Source organism: Erinaceus europaeus, chromosome 9 (genome assembly GCF_950295315.1).
Source record: "Erinaceus europaeus chromosome 9, mEriEur2.1, whole genome shotgun sequence".
NCBI lineage: Eukaryota > Metazoa > Chordata > Mammalia > Eulipotyphla > Erinaceidae > Erinaceus > Erinaceus europaeus.
Genome location: NC_080170.1, coordinates 11,429,701 through 11,451,018, shown reverse-complemented (window position 1 = coordinate 11,451,018; position 21,318 = coordinate 11,429,701). Strand labels below are relative to the sequence as shown.

Sequence of the window (21,318 nt, the reverse complement as noted above, 5' to 3'; positions counted from 1 at the left end):
GGGTGCCCTATGTGGAGGGGTGCATCGGGGATGCGAGTAGGGATGCAGCGGAGTTGAGAGCCACTGGGCGCCCGGGGCAGGTGGGTGTTGGGTGCACCCCCGCGGGCGTGAGGCGGGGAGGAGGCGCCCCTCGCCCCCGCCCCTGCGCCCGCTCCGCCGCTCCTCCCCTGGGTGGTTCCTGGCTCCTTTTCTGGCAGCCCGATTTGCATAGAGGAAACTGCCCTGAGTGGCCCCCGCGTAGGAGCTGCCGACGAGGGGGGCGTGCGCCGCGATCCGCTGCAGCCAGAGCGCTAGCCCGAGCCCGCGCTCGGCCGACCGCGTCCCGCAGCCCCTCAGCCCCGCAGCCTCGCAGCCCCGCAACCTCGGGCCCCGAGCGCCATGAGCTCGGGCGAACGCAAAGCTGGGCCGGCTGGCGGCTGGGGGCGCCCCGCACCGGCGGCCGGAGCCTGGGCGCTGGGCGCGTTGTGCCTGTTGCTCTCTGTGGGCTCGGCGGCCGCCTGCCTGCTGCTGGGTGCCCAGGCGGCCGCGCTGCGGGGCCGGGTGGCGGCGCTCGAGGAGGAGCGGGAGCTGCTGCGCCGCACCGGGACCCCGGGCGCCCTGGCCGCCTGGGCCGAGCCACACTTGGAGCGCCTGTTGCGGGAGGTGAGCTCCTCAGGGGCCTCAGCGCGGTCCTGTCCGCCTGGGGGTGAGGGGGTTTTGTCCTTGCAATGGGGGTCTTGTCCTTGCAATGGGAGTCTTGTTCTTGCACTGAGGGGGTCTTGTCCCTGCAATGGGGGTATTGTCCTTGCACTGGGGGTCTTGTCCCTGCAATGGAGGGGTCTTGTCCTTGCCCTGGGGGCCTTGCCTCTGAGCTTGGGCTGCTCGGGATAGGGGTTTCTGTGAGCTGGGGGTCTTGTTCCTGCACGGTGGAGGCTCCGGGTGGGGGTGTCCGTGAGCTGGGGGGGTCTTATTCCTGAGATAAGGGTCTAATTCTTGCACTGGGGGAGGGGTCTTGTCCCTGCTCTGCAGGGCGGTAGAGAGGTTTTATCCCTTCTGGGAGAGGGATTGGGGGGTAGTGTACCGGTGTGCGGAGGGTGGGGTTCCTGTCCCAGCACTGAGGGTCTTGTCTCAGTGTTTGTGGGTGGGAGATTTCAGGTGCTTAGGGAGGGGGGTTGGGCCGTGTGCGGGTCCTGCCCCTGTCCGGGGAACCGAAGCAGCGTTGCCCTCTCCCTTGGGGGCAAGGGCAGGGGGTGGGGAAGAGGTCAGCTCCCTGGGGTGGCCTGCGCACTGGAGGTGGCAAGCGATGGGGTCCTGCTGTCCCAGCTTCCAAGGTCCGTGGCCACGGATGCGCTAGCCAGAGGGCTGTTTGGGGACTGAGCGGGAAGAAAGAGGGAGGACCAGAGACCGTGGGGCCACAGAGCCCCAGGTCAGCCTCCAGGGCTTCCTGCAGGGCCATCCTCCACCCTAGTGTCCTGCAGAGGAAGGGGAGACTTGGGCGGGAGTCCCGTAGCTCGCAGTATTGTGGGACCCTGGGAGGCGTGGAACCCCAGAGAAACCTGAACGCTGGGTCCTGGGAGGGATCTGGGCAGTTCAGCCTTGTCTGTCCACCACCACCACCACCACCACCTTGCACCCAGTGAAGTTTGTGTCTAGAAGTGGCTCCACACATCCTGGAGATGCTAGCAGAGCGCCCCCAGTCTGCTGGTGGGGGGATCTGGGCCAGACCCCCTGGATTTGGATTTACTGGAGTGCTCCCCCTGGGTCTTCTTGAACTTGTTGGAAGCATCTTAGGATACTTTGTGACCATTCAGATTGCTAACGTGTGTCTGCAAAGCAGGGGCTACATGTGACACCCCAAAATGCTGAACCATCAGGTTCATCAAAATCTCTACCCTCTAAGTGCCAGTGTCCCCTCCCCAGAGAACCTGGGGGGGGGGGAGGACCTGCCCAGAGCTCCTGGCTGACTGCCTCCCAGGTCTGGACCATCCTTTTCCTCTTGGGAAAGGGTGGTCCCCAATCTTACCGCACTAGGGTTGGGGTGCCCCCAGCTAGACATGAAAAGCACCAAAGTCTTCAAGGCAATGAAGAGAGGGCAGGTGTGTAACTCCTGTCCCCACTCCCCCCCTCCCGCCCCCAACGTACCTTTCTCTGACTGTACCTGCAGTGCTGTTTTTGGTTTTCTTTACTTTCTTTTTCAATGCATTGTGCTGCATATCCACCTCTGAGTTCATTAAGAATCTTTAGGAAAAACGGAGAAGACTGCACCGCACCCTCCTGTTCACTCCTACCTGTTTCTCAGTCATTTTCATTTAAGCCAACTTCACATCACATGGAGCTGGGTTCAGCTCAAAATTGCTGCCTCATGAATGATTTCCTCCTTCCCCTTGGAAGAGTGCCTGCAGACCTCAGGAACCTCCAGGAAGCCCAACTGGCAAGTCCTGCTGTGATGGCTTCAGAATTGCAGCCCATTATCTCTTAGCAAATCCCTAGGGCCCAGGGTGTTGACTTGATTTATGTGGGGCCAGGAAAATGTCTACCTGTTAGTGCTCTAGCTGTGGCTGTTCTTCCTAATAGGAGGCCCCTCTTACTTTGTAAAAAACAAACAAACAAACAAAAAAAACCCTGCAAGCCCTGGTTGAGAAAATCAGAACTTCTTTTACAAGGAACTTGCAAATGGTGTTCATTTTAGCCAGTGGAGCATGGGGAGATAGTGGGGGGGGGGGGACAGCCACTGTTGACAAGTCAAGTCCCTTCCTGGGCTGGACTGCAGGATGGGCCAGATGAGACAACAGCACTCTCCTCCCTCCCTCCTGTGGGGCTGGCTTCACCTGCTCCAGCTGTAGTCCTTCAAGGAGGAGTTATGAGGCAGATCTGTCTGCCTATCTCCTACCTCCCTCTTACCCTTCCTTCCTCCTCCCCTCTCTGAAAGAGGTTTAGAAATGCCTCATGTCAGGCCTGGGCAGTGGCTCACCCAGCTGAGCATGCACATTACCGTACACAAAGACCTGGGTTCAAGCTCCCACTCCCCCACTTGCAGGGGATGCTTCATGAGCAGTGAAGCTGGATTGCAGGTATCTCTCTCTCTCTCCCTCTCTATCTCCCTTTCCCCTCTCAATTTCCCTCTGTCCTAGCTAATAAAATAGAAAAGCAGGGGAGGGGTGGAGGAAAAAATGGTCATAGGGTGTGGTGGATTTGTAGTGCTGGCACTGAGCCACAGTGATAACTCTGGTGACAATTAAAAAAGAAAGAAAGAAGGAGTCGGGTGGTAGCACAGCCGGTTAAGTGCACATGGCGCAAATGCAACGACCAGCATAAGGATCCCAGTTCAAGCCCCCGGCTCCCCACCTGCAGGGGAGTCACTTCATAAGCAGTGAAGCAGGTCTGCAGGTGTCTATCTTTCTCTTCCCCTCTCTGTCTTCCCCTCCTCTCTCCATTTCTCTCTGTCCTATCCAACAACGATGACAACAATAGTAACTACAACAATAAAAGAAAAAACAAGGGCAATAAAAGGGGATAAATAAATATTTAAAAGAAAGAAAGAAAGAAAGAAAGAGAAAAAAAAAAACATGCTCTTAGTGCTGGGCAAGCACATCTTGCTATTCAGCATACAGTGTCTTCCATTTGGATACACACTGGCTATTGTGTCCCTGCCAGAGGGGCATCAGATGAGGTGTGCACTTAGGATCAGGCTGTACACCCAGACACCTATCTGTCCGTACTTCCAGCTATTCCTCCACAGGTGTCACTAAGTGGGAAGTGGGCTCAGCCTGGCAGATAACACCAAGGGTTCCTAGCTGAGAAAAGGGAGCTGTGGGAGGTGCCTGAGTACTTGACTTTAAACAGATGTGAAGATAGGATTTTTAAAATATCCTTATTGGGGGAATTAATGGTTTACAGTTGACAGTAAATTACAATAGTCTGTACATGTGTAACATCTCTCAGTTTTCCACATAACAGTTCAATCCCCACTAGGTCCTCCAGGACCTGAACCCTCCCCTCTGACCCCAGAGTCTTTTACTTTGGAGCAATACACCAACTCCAGTGCAAGTTCTGCTGAATGTTTTCCCTTCTGATCTTACTTTTCAACTTCTGAGTGAGCTCATCCAGTTATATGAAGATAATATTTTTAATGCTTTGAGCAAAAGGGCAAGTAAATATTGAGCTAGACCTCTCTCAGAGAAGGGACATGAGACCATAGGCATGCTTTTCACCTCTAGCTTGTCCCTAGTGAAGTCTCTTATAATTGTGAGCTGAAGAAGGCTGCCTGCAGCTTGTCCTTTTACCGACAAGCGTGTTTCCAGAATTCCAGAGACAAAAACCACGTCCAGATTAAAGGAGAGAAGTTTTTGCCAACCACACATAACTTTAAAGTCCAGGGTGGAAAAAATATTTAAAGTCAACAAAACCCACTGTTAATAGGAGACCTACTGTCTGTGTTCCCTTGGGAACAGAACTGTGAAATAACTTTTAGGGGACTGGCTGATGGGCCTGATAATGTCGAGACAGAAGCTACCAAAGAGGAATATTCATGTCGACTTGGCACTGCTTAAAGACCCTCCCTGTGGCTCAGTGTAAAAGAAATGATTCTCAGAACATGAAAACAAAATTTCTGAGCAAGAAGCATTAACGATAGCATCTTCAGTGTGGTCTGAAATGATACATGCTAAACAGGCATCTGATGGGAGGCTTTCAGTGTGTTTGGAAGTCAGTCATTCATCCCCTGGTTAGCTATGCCTGTGGTTACAGTATCAGAGCACGTAGTTGTCATGGTACAGTAATAAGTTTAATGCAAGGATTAGAGAAATGTTTAGTTTTATTCAGAGGAGACCAGTTTACAATAGGTTTATGGCTGGCTGATAGTCTTTTTTGTTAGTCATTCTCCAGACCAGTCAGTTTGGAAGCAAGACAAACCCCTTGATTTGGAGTAAAATTCAACCTTTTCCTTTCCCCAGTCCTCAAGTCTACCTAACGGTAAAGTTGCCCTAAAAACCCAGCATCCAGTGTAGAATGTTGAGCCTCAGAGGCAGTCCATCACTTGCCAGAATTGCTTGATGGTGAACACTTTAACCAAGAGGCCATGTTCTGGATCCAGGGCACCTTGGAGATGGTTATATATGACAGATACATAGTTTCCTTGACAGTGTTCACTCCCACATGGTGGAGTTTCTTTCTCTGTATGTCCTGGTGCACTCACTTTCTCTCTGTATTATTACTCTTCTCTTCTTTCTCTTTCTCCTTTTTACAACAGTTTAGGAGAGCTTTAGCTTAGCAGCATGTTTAGAACAGGTCAGCCAGGGAGTTCCATTTGCAAAATCATTTTGGAATTGTTGAGCTGAACTTGGGGTTCTGTCCCCATCATTTAGTAACACAAATCTCCCACATCCTGAGTGTCAGCTTCTCTTCTCTAATATGATAGCTGCCACATGCAGCTGCTTAAGCATGGCAGACATTGATTCATGTTATGTAAGTGTAGAAGCCTGGAAGCCCATCGACAGGTTTTGGGTTAGCTCAATGACTTGGCCAGGAGTGACTGCCAGGTCAGTGCTTACCATTCTCATGACCTTCGTCATGATCACAAAATGGCTGCTGTGGCCTCAAATATGTGTCTTTACATAAGAGCAACTAAGTAGAAGGGAAAAGGGCAGAAAAATAATTGTCTTCTTGAGGGATTTTTCTCTCTCCTTTGAGTGGGGGTTCCAGCACCTTTCAACCACCAGCCAGCATGCCTGTCACTGGCAAGGGAACCAGGGTTGCCACAGGAGACTTGGGTCAATCTTGATTTTATCCCCTCTGGTTGGGCATGTGGCCACTGGAACAGAATTGTAGCTTTGTTGGGAAGCAAGACTGGGAATGTTCTGTGGGAACAATCAACAGTGTCAGTGGGCACCCTAGAATGTTCCCCTGGAGCAGGGTGGGGTAGGGACAGGAAGTTTACATAGCTCTTCTTATACCCTCTTCCTTCCTATACTGTTTTTCAAGTCACACAGTCAGAGGCGAAGTTGATAAGTTTGGGATTCCCTCAGGTACAATCCTGTTCTTTGTGATTGATGGTCTTTTTCCTCTCTTTTAATATTTTTATTGTATTTATTATTGGACAGACACAGAGAAATTGAGAGAGGAGAGGGTGATAGAGAGGATGAGAAACACTTGCACTCCTGCTTCACTACTCATGAAGCTTCCCCCTGCAGGTGGGGATCAAGGGCTTGAACCTGGGTCCTTGTGCACCGTCATGTGTGCGCTTAACCAGGTACACCACCTCCTGGCCCCTTTTTTTCTGTTTTTAAAAGATTTATTTATTTATTTATGAGAGGGAGCATCACTTTGACGCATGTGATGCTGGAGATCAAACTCAGGACCTCATGCTGAGAGGTGTGCCACCTCCTAGGCCATGTGATTGATGGTCTTTAGCCCTCAGATGGATACCCTTCTAGTCCCCCAGTGACTGGATGGAGTGGCCTCCCTGCTTGGAGGCTGTGCAGAGAGCTCCTCTCCATCTTCCCCCACCACCTGGTGCAGAGGAAATGACTCACACGCATCTAGAAGCAGCTCACCTGCTGTCAGCACAAGAGGCTGCTGGGGTGAAGGCAGCTGGCCCAGCCATCAGAGCTGAGGTCACGTGGAGTGCCCCAGTTTCCTGAGATGTGTCCAGGCAGCCCCACCTCTCATCACCCTCCTTCCCAGCCATAGGCCCCTCAACTTTCTCAGCAGCCACATCTTTTTTTTATTATTATTATCTTTCTTAACTTTGGGACAGAGACAGCCAGAAATAAAAAGGGAAGGGGGAGATAGAGAAGAAGAGAAACAGAGAGATACCTGCAGACCTGCTTCACCACTCATGAAGCTTCCCCCCTGTAAGTGGGGAATGGGTACTTGAACCCAGGTTCTTGCACATGAGATGTGTGCTCCAGCAGGTGTGCCACCACCCAGCCTGCAGCCACATCTTTTTTTTAAAAAATAATTTATTTCTTTATTGGGGAATTAATGCTTTACATTCAACAGTAAATACAATAGTTTGTACATGCATAACATTCCCCAGATTCCCATTTAACAATACAACCCCCATTATGTCATTCATCATCTTTCATGGACCTGTATTCTCCCCACCCACCCACCCACCCCAGAGTCTTTTACTTTGGTGTAATACTCCAATTCCATTTCAGGTTCGACTTGTGTTTTCTTTTCTAATCTTGTTTTTCAACTTCGGCCTGAGAGTGAGATCATCCCATATTCATCCTTCTGTTTCTGACTTATTTCACTCAACATGATTTTTTCAAGGTCCATCCAAGATTGGCTGAAAACAGTGAAGTCACCATTTTTTACAGCTGAGTAGTATTCCATTGTGTATATATACCACAACTTGCTCAGCCACTCATCTGTTGTTGGACACCTGGGTTGCTTCCAGGTTTTGGCTATTACAAATTGTGCTGCCAAGAACATATGTGTACACAGATCTTTTTGGGTGGATGTGTTGAGTTCCTTAGGATATATCCCCAGGAGAGGAATTGCAGGATCATAGGGTAGGTCCATTTCTAGCCTTCTGAGAGTTCTCCAGACTGTTCTCCACAGAGGTTGGACCAACTGACATTCCCACCAGCAGTGCAGGAGGGTTCCTTTGACCCCACAGCCTCTCCAGCATTTGCTGCTGTTACCTTTTCTGATGTATGACATTCTCACAGGAGTGAAGTGATATCTCATTGTTGTCTTGATTTGCATTTCTCTGACAATCAGAGACTTGGAGCATTTTTTCATGTGTTTCTCGGCCTTTTGGATCTCTTCTGTGGTGAATATTCTGTCCAAGTCCTCCCCCCATTTTTGGATGGGGTTATTTGGTGTCTTGTTGTTGAGTCTGGCAAGCTCTTTATATATGTTGGTTATTAAACTCTTATCATGCAGCCACATCTTATGGTGGCCTCCACATTCCCTTCTAGAGTGAGCACAGGGCTTGCATGCATGAGGCTCTGGGTTTGACTCTGATAATGCAAATGCCAGGGTGGTGCTCTGAGCCCTTTCCCTCTCTCTCTCTCTCCTCTCTCAAAATAAATATTGGGTTGTTGGGAAAGTCACAACACAGTTTTGCTTAGAAAACTACTTCATGGGACTGGATAGTGGCACTCCTGGTTGAGCACAATGCTACAATGCACAAAGCCCAAGTTCAAGCCTGCACTCCCCACCTGCATGAGAGAAGCTTCATGAGTGATGAAGGTTTACAGATCTCTTTCTTTCTCTCTCTCCCCACTCTCCCTCCACCCTCAAGTTCTCTCTTTTTCTATTAAATAAATAAATCATGTCACATCATGATTTTTCTGACCACCCAATAAGTCTTTAAAATTATAAAGAATAGAGGTCTCCAGAGTAGAAGTTTCCTTCACACTCATGTAGCAACATCTCCATGGTGTCAGCCTTTCTAGTGGCCTCTGAGTCCTCGTGTCTACAGAGTACTAGGACAGGCAGGGTCCCAGGTCCCAGGTCCTGACTCAGGCCAACTGGATCTAGAAAGGTAGCTCATTGGCTGCAGTGACCTGGTAGTCCAAGAATATGCCTGCTTCCAGGACAATTTTGTCCCTTATTATTTCAGGCAGAGACAGACAGAGATGGAGAGATAACAGAGAGAGAGGGAGAGTTACCAGGGCACTGCCCTACCATCTGAGGAGCTTCCCCCAGTGCCTTGGTGCTTCCATGTGCTGCCAGGGTTCAAACTCAGGACTTAACACACAATAAGGTGTATACCCTGAAAAGTGACTTATCTCCCAGCACCCCCTTCTTTCTTCCTCCCTTCCTGTCTCTCTTTCTCCTTCCCTTCTTTCTTCCTTACTCTCTTTCTTCTTTTACTCAGCTCTGGCTTTTGGTGGTGCCAGGGATTGAACCTGGGACCTCTCACATGTAAATTCTTTTTTTTTTTTTGCCTCCAGCACTACGAATCCACTGCTCCTGGAGGCCATTTTTCCCATTTTTGTTGCCCTTGTTGTTGTTACTTTTATTGTTGCCATTGCTGTTGTTGTTTCTGGATAGGACAGAGAGAAATTGACAGAAGAGGGGAAGACAAAAGAGGAGAGAAAGATACCTGCAGACCTGCTTCACTACCTGTGAAGTGACGCCCCCTGCAGGTAGGGAGCCGGGAACAGGAACCAGGATTCTTGAGCAGGTCGTTGGGTTTCACGCCATGTGCACTTAACCTGCCACCTCTCGCATGTAAAATTTTTTAAAATTTATTTATTGGGGAATTAATATTTTATATTCGACAGTAAATACAATAGTTTGTAAATGCATAACATTTTTCAGTTTTCCATATAACAATACAATCCCCACTAGGTCCTCTGTCATCCTCCTTGGACCTGTATTTTGCCCCCCACCCACCCCAGAGATTTTTACTTTGGTGCAATATGCCAATTCCAGTTCAGGTTCTACTTGTATTTTCTCTTCTGATCTTGTTTTTCACCTTCTGCCTGAGAGTGAGATCATCCTATATTCATCCTTCTGTTTCTGACTTATTTCACTTAACATGCATTTTTCAAGGTCCATCCAAGACCAGCTGAAAATGGTGAAGTCACCATTTTTTATAGCTGGGTAATATATATATATACCACAACTTGCTCAGCCACTCATCTGTTGTTGGACACCTGGGTTGCTTCCAGGTTTTGGCTATTACAAATTGTGCTGCCAAGAACATATGTGTACACTGATCTTTTTGGATGGGTGTGTTGGGTTCCTTAGGATATATCCCCAGGAGAGGAATTACAGGATCATAGGGTAGGTCCATTGCTAGCCTTCTGAGAGTTCTCCAGACTGTTCTCTATAGAGGTTGAACCAATTTACATCCCAACCAGCAGTGCAGGAGGGTTCCTTTGGCCCCACAACCTCTCCAGCATTTGCTGTTGTTACCTTTTCTGATGTATGACATTCTCACAGGAGTGAAGTGATATCTCACTGTTGTCTTTATTTGCATTTTTCTGACAATCAAAGACTTGGAGTCACATGTAAATTCTTTAAGCTTCCGCTGCACTATCTCCCCAGTCTAGACTGTTTATTATTGAAAGAGGATCAGATAAAGAATACACATGAGGGAGTCGGCGATAGCACAGCGGGTTAAGCTCACGTGGTACAAAGTGCAAGGACCAGCGGAAGGATCTTGGTTTGAGCCTCTGGCTCCCCACCTGCAGGGGAGTCGCTTCACAGGTGATGAAGCAGGTCTGCAGGTGGCTATCTTTCTCTCCCCCTCTCTGTCTTCCCCTCCTCTCTCCATTTCTCTCTGTCCTGTCCAACAACGACAACATCAACACCAATAATAACTACAACAACAATAAAAACAACAAGGGCAACAAAAAGGAAATAAATATTTTTAAAAAATTTTTTAAAAAGAATACACATGAATGTCTCAAATGAATCAATGAGTGAGATGTGTAGAGAGAGGGAAGAACTTCCAAGCCTGCTCTAGGAGCACCCCTCCCATCATCTTCCTCATCCCAGAAACTCCTGGAGTCCTGGTGGTGTTTTCCCCCTGTAGGTGTGAGCAAATCATTAACTCCTCTTACAGTTCTTCTCCCTTCTCCAGAGAATGGCAGGTGGGGCTGAAGATTCTGAACTTCTTATCATGACCTGCCCCTCCTGTGACCAAGACTTTTCCGGGACCCTTCTGTCCACCCCCTTTAGGACAAAGAGCACTCCCTTCTCCCAGGACATCACAAGTGTATCTGGAGCCCTGTGTCAGGAACCAGGGGTCAAAGGCCAACTCCTAGATCTAAAGCAATTCCTGGTGCTGTCCTCACTTAGAATATTGATACATACTTTCTGTGACCTCACAATTCAGCTATTTTTTAGGATATAGAATAACTAGCTAACTGGGAATGTTGGTAGAACTTTGTTTTTTGCTGTTAGAACACCCAGGTTTGGTGATCAGGAAGGTAGCTCCTCACTGCCCTGAGTTGGATAGCCACATTATCCTCTCTCTCTCTCTCATAAATAAGTAAATATTGACAGAGAGAGAGAGAGAGAGAGAGAACATTCAAGTTCACCCTTGACATACACACTTGCCTTCCTGGGGTTGTTATTCCAAAACCCTCACCCTGCTCCTAGTTTTATGATGGGCCAAGTGGAGTCAGTTTATCTTGGAATCGGATTTTTTTTACTTCAATTGGATTCACTGTTGAAAGCAAAAGGTGATGAATACAGAAGAGAGTCTTTAAAATAAGATCTGGAAAGATCCTACAGGTTTTGTCTTCATTCCTCAGTGGGGTGCTGAACACTTGAGGCCTCTGCCACCCCTGCCATTTCCTCTGTGAACCTCTGCCTCTTGGTTTGGGAATGTTCTCTGAGGCCACACACGATCTCCAGTTCCTTTCCCGTTCAATTTTCTCCATGTGTAGGCTCTGAATTAATCTTTAATTGTTGACATAGGCACTCAGAAAACATCCCTTCATCGTGTCCTGAAACATATTGCAGAACTAAGCACAAACCACTAGGAGAGCAGAGCAGATATGTCTGCAGATGGAGTTAGGAAGAAAGACACGTCAGTGGGTTTTGGGGGGCCAGAGGGCCTCCTCCATGCCTGTCTGGGGTTGAAGGGCTCATATCTGCGTCCCCGTGTCTCTTAATAGGGTCACCTCCCCCATGGCCAGGTGGGCTTCATCTTCCCAGAGAGAGGCAGCTGTGCTGAACCCAGACAACCTGTCTCAGTTCCAGAGACCCCCATGGGAACAGCAATGGTGTCTTTTACTGCCTGTGTAGACGTTGTCCGTAGGTGGTGGTGGATGTGCAGGTGGTGGGAAGGCCTTGTCTTTCAGCACGCTGTGGGGTTCACAGCCCAGCTCTATGGCTTCCAGTCAGACTGGTTTTCCAAGTCTCAGTTTGCCCCTCTGTGAAATGGAGCTGATGAAACTTGCTGTGGGTATGGAACAAGTTGGTGTGGCCATGGAACCTAGCATGCCAAGCACATCCCAAAATGTCCATTCTTTTACCCAAACCCAGAAGGAATGTCTGAGCCTGCCAACTGGAGAGCCCCATGTGCTTCCACAGCCAGCCTCAGATTCCCTCCACAGTGGGGTCTGTTGGCTCTCAAGACCATACAGAAGTGGGGAAGGTATTAGCATGCATCCAGACTCTAGTCAGTGGAGAAATGTGACGTGCCTGTTGAGGTAAAACAAACATGAAATAAGCTTTCAAAACTTGGTTTTCAATCCCTCATTTGAGCAGAATAAGGTTTTTTTCCCACTACAATAAGAGAGAGAGCTCATGTTTATGACCAAAGTAAAAAATCTTATTGTTCATGAAAAATTACTATGAACTTTTCATTGTGTCAGAGCACCCAAACACCTTGTAAATTTGTTTAAATTAATAAGCTGGTCTGGTGATTATGCAATCTGGCACAAATGTCCCCAAGTGTTCTTGATTAACCTGATGAATTGGCGGCCCCACACACATCTGCTTCAACTCACATTGGTAAATGAGAAAATCTTAATATTTTTTGATGTAGCCACAAAATCTGGAGGGAAAAGTGCTTTCAAATGGGCAGTGTCAACTTCTAAAATGGCATTTGCTTCCAGCTTGGAGTTGTGAAACAAATCAGACAGCAATTAGCATGTGTTTTTGTGTCTTTAGAAGACAATTTTTAATTTTTGAAAATCTATTCAAGTTTGTGTCTTCAAGGAAGACTCTCACATGACAAAGTAGAGGCCATCCATGTATTGAAATGTGCCTCTTTGTATGATTCCCTGGGCTAGTGTCATCTGGCATAGCTTGTGTGACACTCATGTTGTGGTGCAGACAAATGGAAGGACAAGTTCACTTGGCAGCAGGTCTAGAGTGTGTCATCATACATGAGAGCATGTGTGTGTGAGTATGCATGGATATGAAAACTTGTGTGAGGGTGTGCATGTTCATGAGAGTGCATGTGTCAAGGACGTGTGTGCATAGAAGTGTACATGTATGTATGTGTGAGTATGTGTGAGTGTATGCATATAAGTGTGTACGGTTGTGAGTGCATTCGTGTGTGAATACGTTAGTCCCCGAATGTGTGTGAGCAAGTGTGCACATATGAGGTGTATGCACCTGAGTGTGTGTGTGTGTGCAGGTATGTATATGAGTGTGTATGGGAGGGTGCACCTGTGAGGTCTTGGCACACGAGGCTATGAAAAAAGCAGGAATGCTGAGGTGACTCACCACCTTGCTTGAGAGCCCTCAGGTCCTCCTGTTTCCTCCTGAGAGCCACCTCCCCCCTCCCCAGTGGCTTTGTCCCTCTTGCCTTGAGTTTCAAGCTGCCTTTCCGCCAGCTAGTGTCTTTTTTTAAAAAAATATTTTATTTAGTTTATTATTTTAATGAGAAAGTATAGATACAGAGGCAAAGAGAAAGAGAGAGAGACCAGAACACTGCTCAGTTCTGGCTTATGGTGGGGCTGGGGCTTGAATCTGGGACCTCAGAGCCTCAGGCTTGAAAGGCTTTTGCATAACCATTATGCTGTCTTCCCAGCCCATCTTTTTTTTTATTTAGTTACTTATTTTCCTTTTTGTTGCCCTTGTTGTTTTTATCATTGTTGTGGTTATTATTATTGTTGTTATTAATGTCATTGTTGCCAGATAAGACAGAGAGAAATGGAGAAAGGAGGGCAAGACAGAGAGGGGAGAGAATGATAGACACCCCAGACCTGCTTCACCGCTTGTGAAGCGACTCCCCTGCAGGTGGGGAGCCGGGGCTTGAACCGGGATCCTTACGCCGGTTCTTGAGTTTCACGCCATGTGTGCTTAACCCACTGCGCTACAGCCTTACCACCACCACCCCACCCCAGCTAGTGTCTTAGGGATAAATCATTGGCTTTTCCAAGCCTCATCTTCCTCCTCTGGAAAGATGGTGACACTACTTTTCTGGTACACACACACACACACACACACACACACACACACACAGCGCTCCAGACTATTAACATCCAGTGTGAGTATCTTTGGGGACATTCCCTCTTCTCCTCCTGCTCCTGTGACACACCAGGGGTCAGTGGGAAGCAGGTGGCTAGAATGTGGTGCAGAAGCAGGCCCCCACAGGGCCTCCAGGAGGACGACCAGGTGTTATGTGGACAAGGCCCCACACCAGAACATCCCAGGACCCTTCACGAAGCATCCAAGCATCCTATCACCATACAGCTGCTGGTGAAATATATTCTGTCATGAGAAAGAAGGAGCAAAATACGCAAAAGTAGCCAATAATCTCTTAATAATTGTTTGGTGTGAAGGAAGCCAGACAGGCTCCTCCCACATCCCCCCATAAAGAGCACACACTGTGTTCCCACTCATATAAAAATAGAAGAAAGAGAAATGAACAGTGACAGAAGCCAGTGATGTCTGGATGGCAGGTGGAGAGCGATGGGAGGGAGTGTAGAGGAAACTTGGCAGGGTGATTGCTGAGTGCTCATGGCGCTGATTATGGAGATGGTGTCACAGGTGTCCAAATTTGTCCAAACATATCAAGCTGTACTATTAATATTTATTTTTTTAGATGTAGACAGAGAGAGAAAGAGAGTGTAAAAGAAACCACAGCACCAAAACTTCCTTCAATGCAATGGGAACCAGGCTCAAATCTGGGTTCCACACATGGCAAAGATTTCTATCTAAATGATCTAGTTCACTAGCCCTCAGGTGTACTTTTTAAATATATGGAGTTCATTGTCAAGTATCTCTCTGAAAACCAAACAGCACCCAGGCCACTGCTCTCATGGGCCTAGCTGGGTGGCAGGACTGGGGTCTTGGACTTGAAGCCATGTTGACCACAGTGGGCTTCAGGCTCAGTGCCAGGGCACCCCTCCCCCGGCAGAGTCAAGCAAATGCCAAGGGTAAAAGCCCAACCTGGCATTTGGCAGGCAGTCAGCAACGTTCCTCTCAGGAATGTGGCTTTTTATCAGAGATTCCCATTGGCATGCTGAGGGGACTCTTCCAAACCACCTCAGCAAACATTTCCTTTAGGGTCACTGCTTAGTCAGTCCTGAAATACATTAGCATGTTTTGAAAGGTTTGTTCTGCAAACAAAATGCCATTCTTTAGTAAGCCTTATTACATGTTCCCATTCATTATTTCTCACAGGCACACAATACTTCCTGTCAGAACCTGCCTTTGCAGGTTCACCACTCTGGCCTGGGTAAGAAAGAAATCCCATTTTTGTATTTGTGTAAGTACTTATGACCTGTGCAGTAGGACAGTTAAGTTACTTGGAGATAGTTTGATCCTTTGGAGTCTCCTGTTTAAGATCTGTAAGGAAGGACCAGAGCAGTATTAACTGAGGGTTTATTATTCCCTACCAATGAGGCAGGACCCTTCTTGGTACTTGACCCAGTTTAATATGCTTATTCCATCTTGCCAGGAAGTAGAACCCCGTATGTGTCCTCCTCAAATTTCTGAAATAGTGGTCCAAGAGGTGGTGCAGTAGGTAGAGAAATGGACTTTCAAGTCTGAGGTCCCAAATTAGATCCCTACCACTGTATATGCCAGAGTAATTCTCTGGCTCTCTCTCGGTCTCTGGCTATCTCTCTCTAAATTTTAAGGTGTCAGGTTGAGCACACATCACTGTGCAAGGACACAGGTTCAAGTCCTTACCTGCATGGGGTGGGGGTGGGAAGTGGGGGTGGAGTTTCACCAGTGGAATCAACGCTGCAGATCGCTCTCTCTCTCTCCCTCCCCTCTACCCTATCAATTTCTCTGTCTCTAGCAAAAAGAAAAAAGGGGGGGAAGAGGGGCTGACAGGAATGATGGACTTGTCATGTAGTGACTAAACCCCAACCATAACCTTACTGAAGGGGAGAGAATAAAAAAATAAAGTAAAATAGTGGCCCAGGAGGTAGTGCAGTGGATAAAATATTGGACTCTCAAGCATGAGGTCCCATGTTTGAACCCTGGTATCACATATTTTAGAGTGATACTCTGGTTCTTTCTCTCCCCCTTTCTGTCTCCCCCTCCCATCTCTATTATTAATAAATTTTTTAAAATCTGGGGATGCTTTTAGATTTACAGAGAGACTGTAGATATGTACATAACTAGAACACATTTGTTACAGATTCTTGATGAGATGCATAACACTGGCAGGCAGGATTCTAAGACAATCGCCAAGACCTCTCCCCATTCCTGCTGCTGCTGTACACACATTGTATAATCCCCTCCCATGATCACATGCAGAGCTGATAGTTATCATGGATGTCTCTCCTAAGATTGAATCACTAAGTCATGTCAATTTGAGTTCATTGAAGAGTTTTGTTTTTTTTAAATTTATTTCTTTATTGGGGATTAATGTTTTACATTCAACAGTAAATACAATAGTTTGTACATGCATAACATTCCCCAGTTTCCCATTTAACAATACAACCCCCACTATGTCATTTATCATCCTTCATGGACCTGTATTCTCCCCACCGACCTACCCCAGAGTCTTTTACTTTGGTGCAATATGCCAATTCCAGTTCAGGTTCTACTTGTGTTTTCTTTTCTGATCTTGTTTTTCAACTTCTGCCTGAGAGTGAGATCATCTCATATTCATCCTTCTGTTTCTGACTTATTTCACTCAACATGATTTTTTCAAGGTCCATCCAAGATTGGCTGAAAACGGTGAAGTCACCATTTTTTACAGCTGAGTAGTATTCCATTGTGTATATATACCACAACTTGCTCAGCCACTCATCTGTTGTTGGACACCTGGGTTGCTTCCCGGTTTTGGCTATTACAAATTATGCTGCCAAGAACATATGTGTACACAGATCTTTTTGGATGGATATGTTGAGTTCCTTAGGATATATCCCCAGGAGAGGAATTGCAGGATCATAGGGTAGGTCCATTTCTAGCCTTCTGAGAGTTCTCCAGACTGTTCTCCACAGAGGTTGGACCAATTGACATTCCCACCAGCAGTGCAGGAGGGTTCCTTTGACCCCACACCCTCTCCAGCATTTGCTGCTGTTACCTTTTCTGATGTATGACATTCTCACAGGAGTGAAGTGATATCTCATTGTTGTCTTGATTTGCATTTCTCTGACAATCAGAGACTTGGAGCATTTTTTCATGTGTTTCTCGGCCTTTTGGATCTCTTCTGTGGTGAATATTCTGTCCAAGTCCTCCCCCCATTTTTGGATGGGGTTATTTGTTGTCTTGTTGTTTAGTCTGGCAAGCTCTTTATATATGTTGGTTATTAAACTCTTATCTGATGTATGACATGTAAAGATTTTCTCCCATTCTGTGAGGGGTCTCTTGGTTTGGGTAGTGGTTTCTTTCGCTGTGAAGAAGCTTTTTAATTTGATGTAGTCCCATAGGTTTATACTTGCCTTAGTCTTCTTTGTAATTGGATTCGTTTCATTGAAAATGTCTTTAAAATTTATGCAGAAAAGAGTTCTGCCAATATTTTCCTCTAAGTATTTGATAGTTTGTGGTCTAACATCCAAGTCCTTGATCCACTTGGAATTTACTTTTGTATTTGGTGAAATACAGTGATTCAGTTTCATTCTTCTGCATGTTTCAACCCATTGTTTCCAACACCATTTGTTGAAGAGACTCTGTTTTCCCCATTTAATGGTCTGGGCCCCTTTGTCAAAGATTAGATGTCCATAGGTGTGGGGCCTCATTTTTGGGCTCTCAATTCTATTCCACTGGTCAGTGTGTCTATTCATGTTCCAGTACCAAGCAGTTTTGATGACAATGGCCCTATAATACAGTTTGAGATCTGGGAGTGTGATGCCTCCAGTTCTGTTCTTTTTTCTCAAGATTGTTTTGGCAATTCTAGGTCTTTTCTGGTTCCAGATAAACATTTGTAGCATTTGTTCTATTCTCCTAAAAACTGTGCTTGGGATCTTGATGGTGATAACATTAAACTTGTAGATGGCTCTGGGTAATATATTCATTTTGATGATGTTAATTCTTCCAACCCATGAACATGGAATATCTTTCCACTTCTTTGTGTCAAATTATGAGTAGTGACTCATAATTTTCAGTATACAAGTCTTTCACTTCTTTGGTTAGGTTTACTCCTAGATATTTTATTGTTTTTGTTGCTATAGTAAAAGAAATTGATTTCTGGATATCAATTTCTTCTAACTTAGTGTTTGCATAGAGGAATGCCACTGACTTTTGAATGTTAATTTTGTAGCCTGACACCTTACTGTATTGCCTGATGATTTCCAAAAGCTTCTTGCTGGATTCCTTAGGTTTTTCCATGTATACTATCATGTCATCTGCAAATAAGGAGAGTTTGACTTCTTCTCTTCCAATCTGTATGCCTTTAATTCCTTGCTCCTGCCTGATTGCTATGGCAAGAACTTCCAACACTATGTTGAATAGTAATGGTGATAGTGGGCAGCCATGTCTAGTACCTGATCTGAGTGGAAATGCTTCCAGTTTTTCACCATTGAGTATGATGTTGGCTGTAGGTTTGCTATATATAGACTCCACTATCTTCAGGAATTTTCCATCTATTCCCATTTTTTGCATTGTTTTGATCATAAAGGGATGTTGTATTTTGTCAAAGGCTTTCTCTGCATCTATTGATATGACCATGTGGTTTTTGGTCTTGCTTTTGTTGATGTGGTGGATCACACTGATTGATTTACGTATATAAAACCAACCTTGCATGCCTGGGATAAACCCCACTTAGTCATGATGAACAATCTTTTTGATACACTGTTGTATCCGGTTGGCTAGAATTTTGTTCAATATTTTCGCATCTATGTTCATCAGAGATATTGGTCTGTAGTTTTCTTTTTTGGTTGTGTCCCTGTCTGCTTTTGGTATCAGGATTATGTTGGCTTCATAGAAGCTGGCAGGGAGTATTCCAGTGTCTTCAAAAGTCTGGAAGACTTTTAAAAGTAGAGGTATTAGTTCTTCTTTGAAAGTTTTGTAGAATTCATTTGTAAAACCATCTGGTCCAGGACTATTATTTTTGGGGAAATTTTTGATAACTGTTTCCATTTCATTAGCTGTGATGGGCCTGTTCATGTTATCCACTTCCTCTTGACTTAGTTTTGGAAGTTGGTAGGTATCTAGGAAATCGTCCATTTCTTCCAGGTTCTCTAGCTTGGTGGCATATAGTTGTTCATAGAAGCCTCGCATGATATGTTGAATTTCTGCAATGTCTGTTGTGATATCTCCTCTTTCGTTTACTATCTGATTTATTTGGGTCTTTTCCCTTTTTTGTTTTGTGAGTCTGGCTAAAGGTTTGTCGATTTTGTTTACTCTTTTGAAGAACCAACATTTACTTTCGTTGATCTTTTGTATGATTTTCCTATTCTCAATGTTATTTATTTCTGCCCTAACTTTAGTGATTTCTGTCCTTCTGTCCTTCTGTCCTTTCTGTTCCTTTGTTGTTCTTCTTCTAGGTCTTTAAGATGTGCAATCAGGCTGTTTATTTGTGCCTTTTCTTGTTTCCTACTGTGTGCTTGTATAGCTATGAACTTCCCTCTTAGGACTGCTTTAGCTGTGTCCCAAATATTTTGATAGCTTGTGTCTTCATTTTCATTGAACTCTCGAAACATTTTGATTTCTTCCTTGATTTCCTCTTTGACCCAGAAGTTGTTAAGAAGTGTACTGTTGAGCTTCCACATTTTGGGACTATTACTAATCTTTTGTTGATTGTTAAGTGTTAGTTTAATTCCACTGTGGTCTGAGAAGATGCTTGGGATGGTTTCAATGCTCTTGAATTGGCTGATGCTGTCTTTGTGGCCTAACATATGGTCTATCCTTGAGAATGACCCATGTGGATTTGAGTAAAATGTGTATTCCAGTTTCTTGGGATGAATGACTGAAAATGTCCAATAGTTCTAGTTTATCTATCTCTTCATTTAGCTCCCTTAAGTCTCTATTGATTTTCTGCCTGGATGATCTGTCAAGTTGAGAGAGTGGGTTGTTGAAGTCCCCTACTATGATTGTGTTACTGTTAATATATTGCTGTAGCTCTTTCAGTAGAAGTTGGATGTATTTAGATGGCTTCTCATTGGGTGCATAGATGTTAATAATTGTTAAGTCCTCTTGATTGACTGATCCTCTGAGCATTAAGTAGTGTCCATTCCTATCTTTTTTAATCTTATCTATTTTCAAGTCTATCATGTCAGATATGAGAATAGCTGTTCCTGCCCTTTTTTGTGGGCCATTGGCTTGTATGATAGTTTTCCATCCTTTCACTTTAAGTCTTTGTTTGTCTTGTTGAGTTAGGTGGGTTTCCTGTAGACAGCATATTGTTGGGTTGTGTTTTCTGATCCATCTTCCTACTCTGTGTCTTTTAATAGGTGAATTAAGGCCATTGACATTTATTGATATCAAAGATTGAAGATATTTTAATGCCATTCTTGTAGAGTTTTAGGGTGTTTTGATATATGTCCTATTTGTGGTGGTCTGGTTGTTTATAGGAGACCTTTCAGAACTTCTTTCAGGGCAGACTTGGTGATAGTTGATTCCTTCAACTATTGCTTGTCTGAGAAGGTTTTGATTCCTCCATCTAGTCTGAATGACAGTCTAGCAGGATATAGTATTCTTGGCTGAAAGCCTTTCTCATTGAGCACTTGGTAGATATCTTGCCATTCTCTTCTGGCCTGTAGGGTTTGTATGGAGAAGTCTGCTGCTAATCTTATGGGTTTTCCTTTGTAGGTGATTTTTTGTTTTTCTCTTGCAGCCTTCAGGATCCTTTCTTTATCCTTATTCCTTTCCATTCTAAGTATGATGTGTCTTGGTGTCTTTAGGTCTGGGTTAATTCTGTTTGGGACCCTCTGGGCTTCTTGAATTTTTATGTCTTTGATGTTGTCTAGACTAGAGAAGTTTTCAGCTACTATGGCCTGGAAAATGCTTTCTTCCTCTCCTTCTCTTTCTTCCTCTGGTATGCCAATAATGCGTATATTGTTTCTTTTGAAGTCATCCCATAGGACTCTGTTGTTGTTTTCAGCATTTCTTAATCTCTTTTTGAGATTTCTTACTTCTTTTTTAGTTGTCTCTAATTCATCCTCAATCTTGCTAATTCTGTCTTCAGCCTCATAGATTCTATTCTCTCTGCCCTCTACTGTTTTCTGGAGTTCATCTATTTTGTTGCCCTGCTCTGATACTGTTTTAGCTTGTTCAGCTAGTGGCATTCTTAGCTCAGCGATTTCAGCTTTCAGCTCTCTAATAACCATGAGATAATTAGTATTTTCTTCCATATTCTCATTTGTTGTTCCTATATTTCTGATTACAATTTCTTTACTCACTCCTGTTATTATTTCCTTAGCTAATGTTTGGATGTTGAACTCGTTATTTTGTGATTCACCCTCTGGAGGACTTTTAGCTGGACTCTTGTCCTGGTTCGAGTCTCCAATATTTTTTCTTGTTGTTTTAACCATTTTATATATTATGTTATGAGTTCCCTTTATCAGT

The 21,318-nt window shown here is 45.4% G+C and overlaps 1 protein-coding gene across 1 annotated transcript in view; it reads left to right on the top strand.

The window, feature by feature from the left end:
* Positions 1 to 241: 241 nt before the first annotated feature.
* Positions 242 to 21,318, top strand: part of COL23A1 (collagen type XXIII alpha 1 chain) — a 275,148-nt gene continuing 254,071 nt past the window's right edge. Inside the window, exon 1 of the mRNA XM_060197271.1 lies at positions 242 to 642. Within this exon, the coding sequence (XP_060053254.1) occupies positions 379 to 642 (264 nt within the window). The 5' untranslated portion in view covers positions 242 to 378. The remainder of the gene's footprint in view (positions 643 to 21,318) is intronic.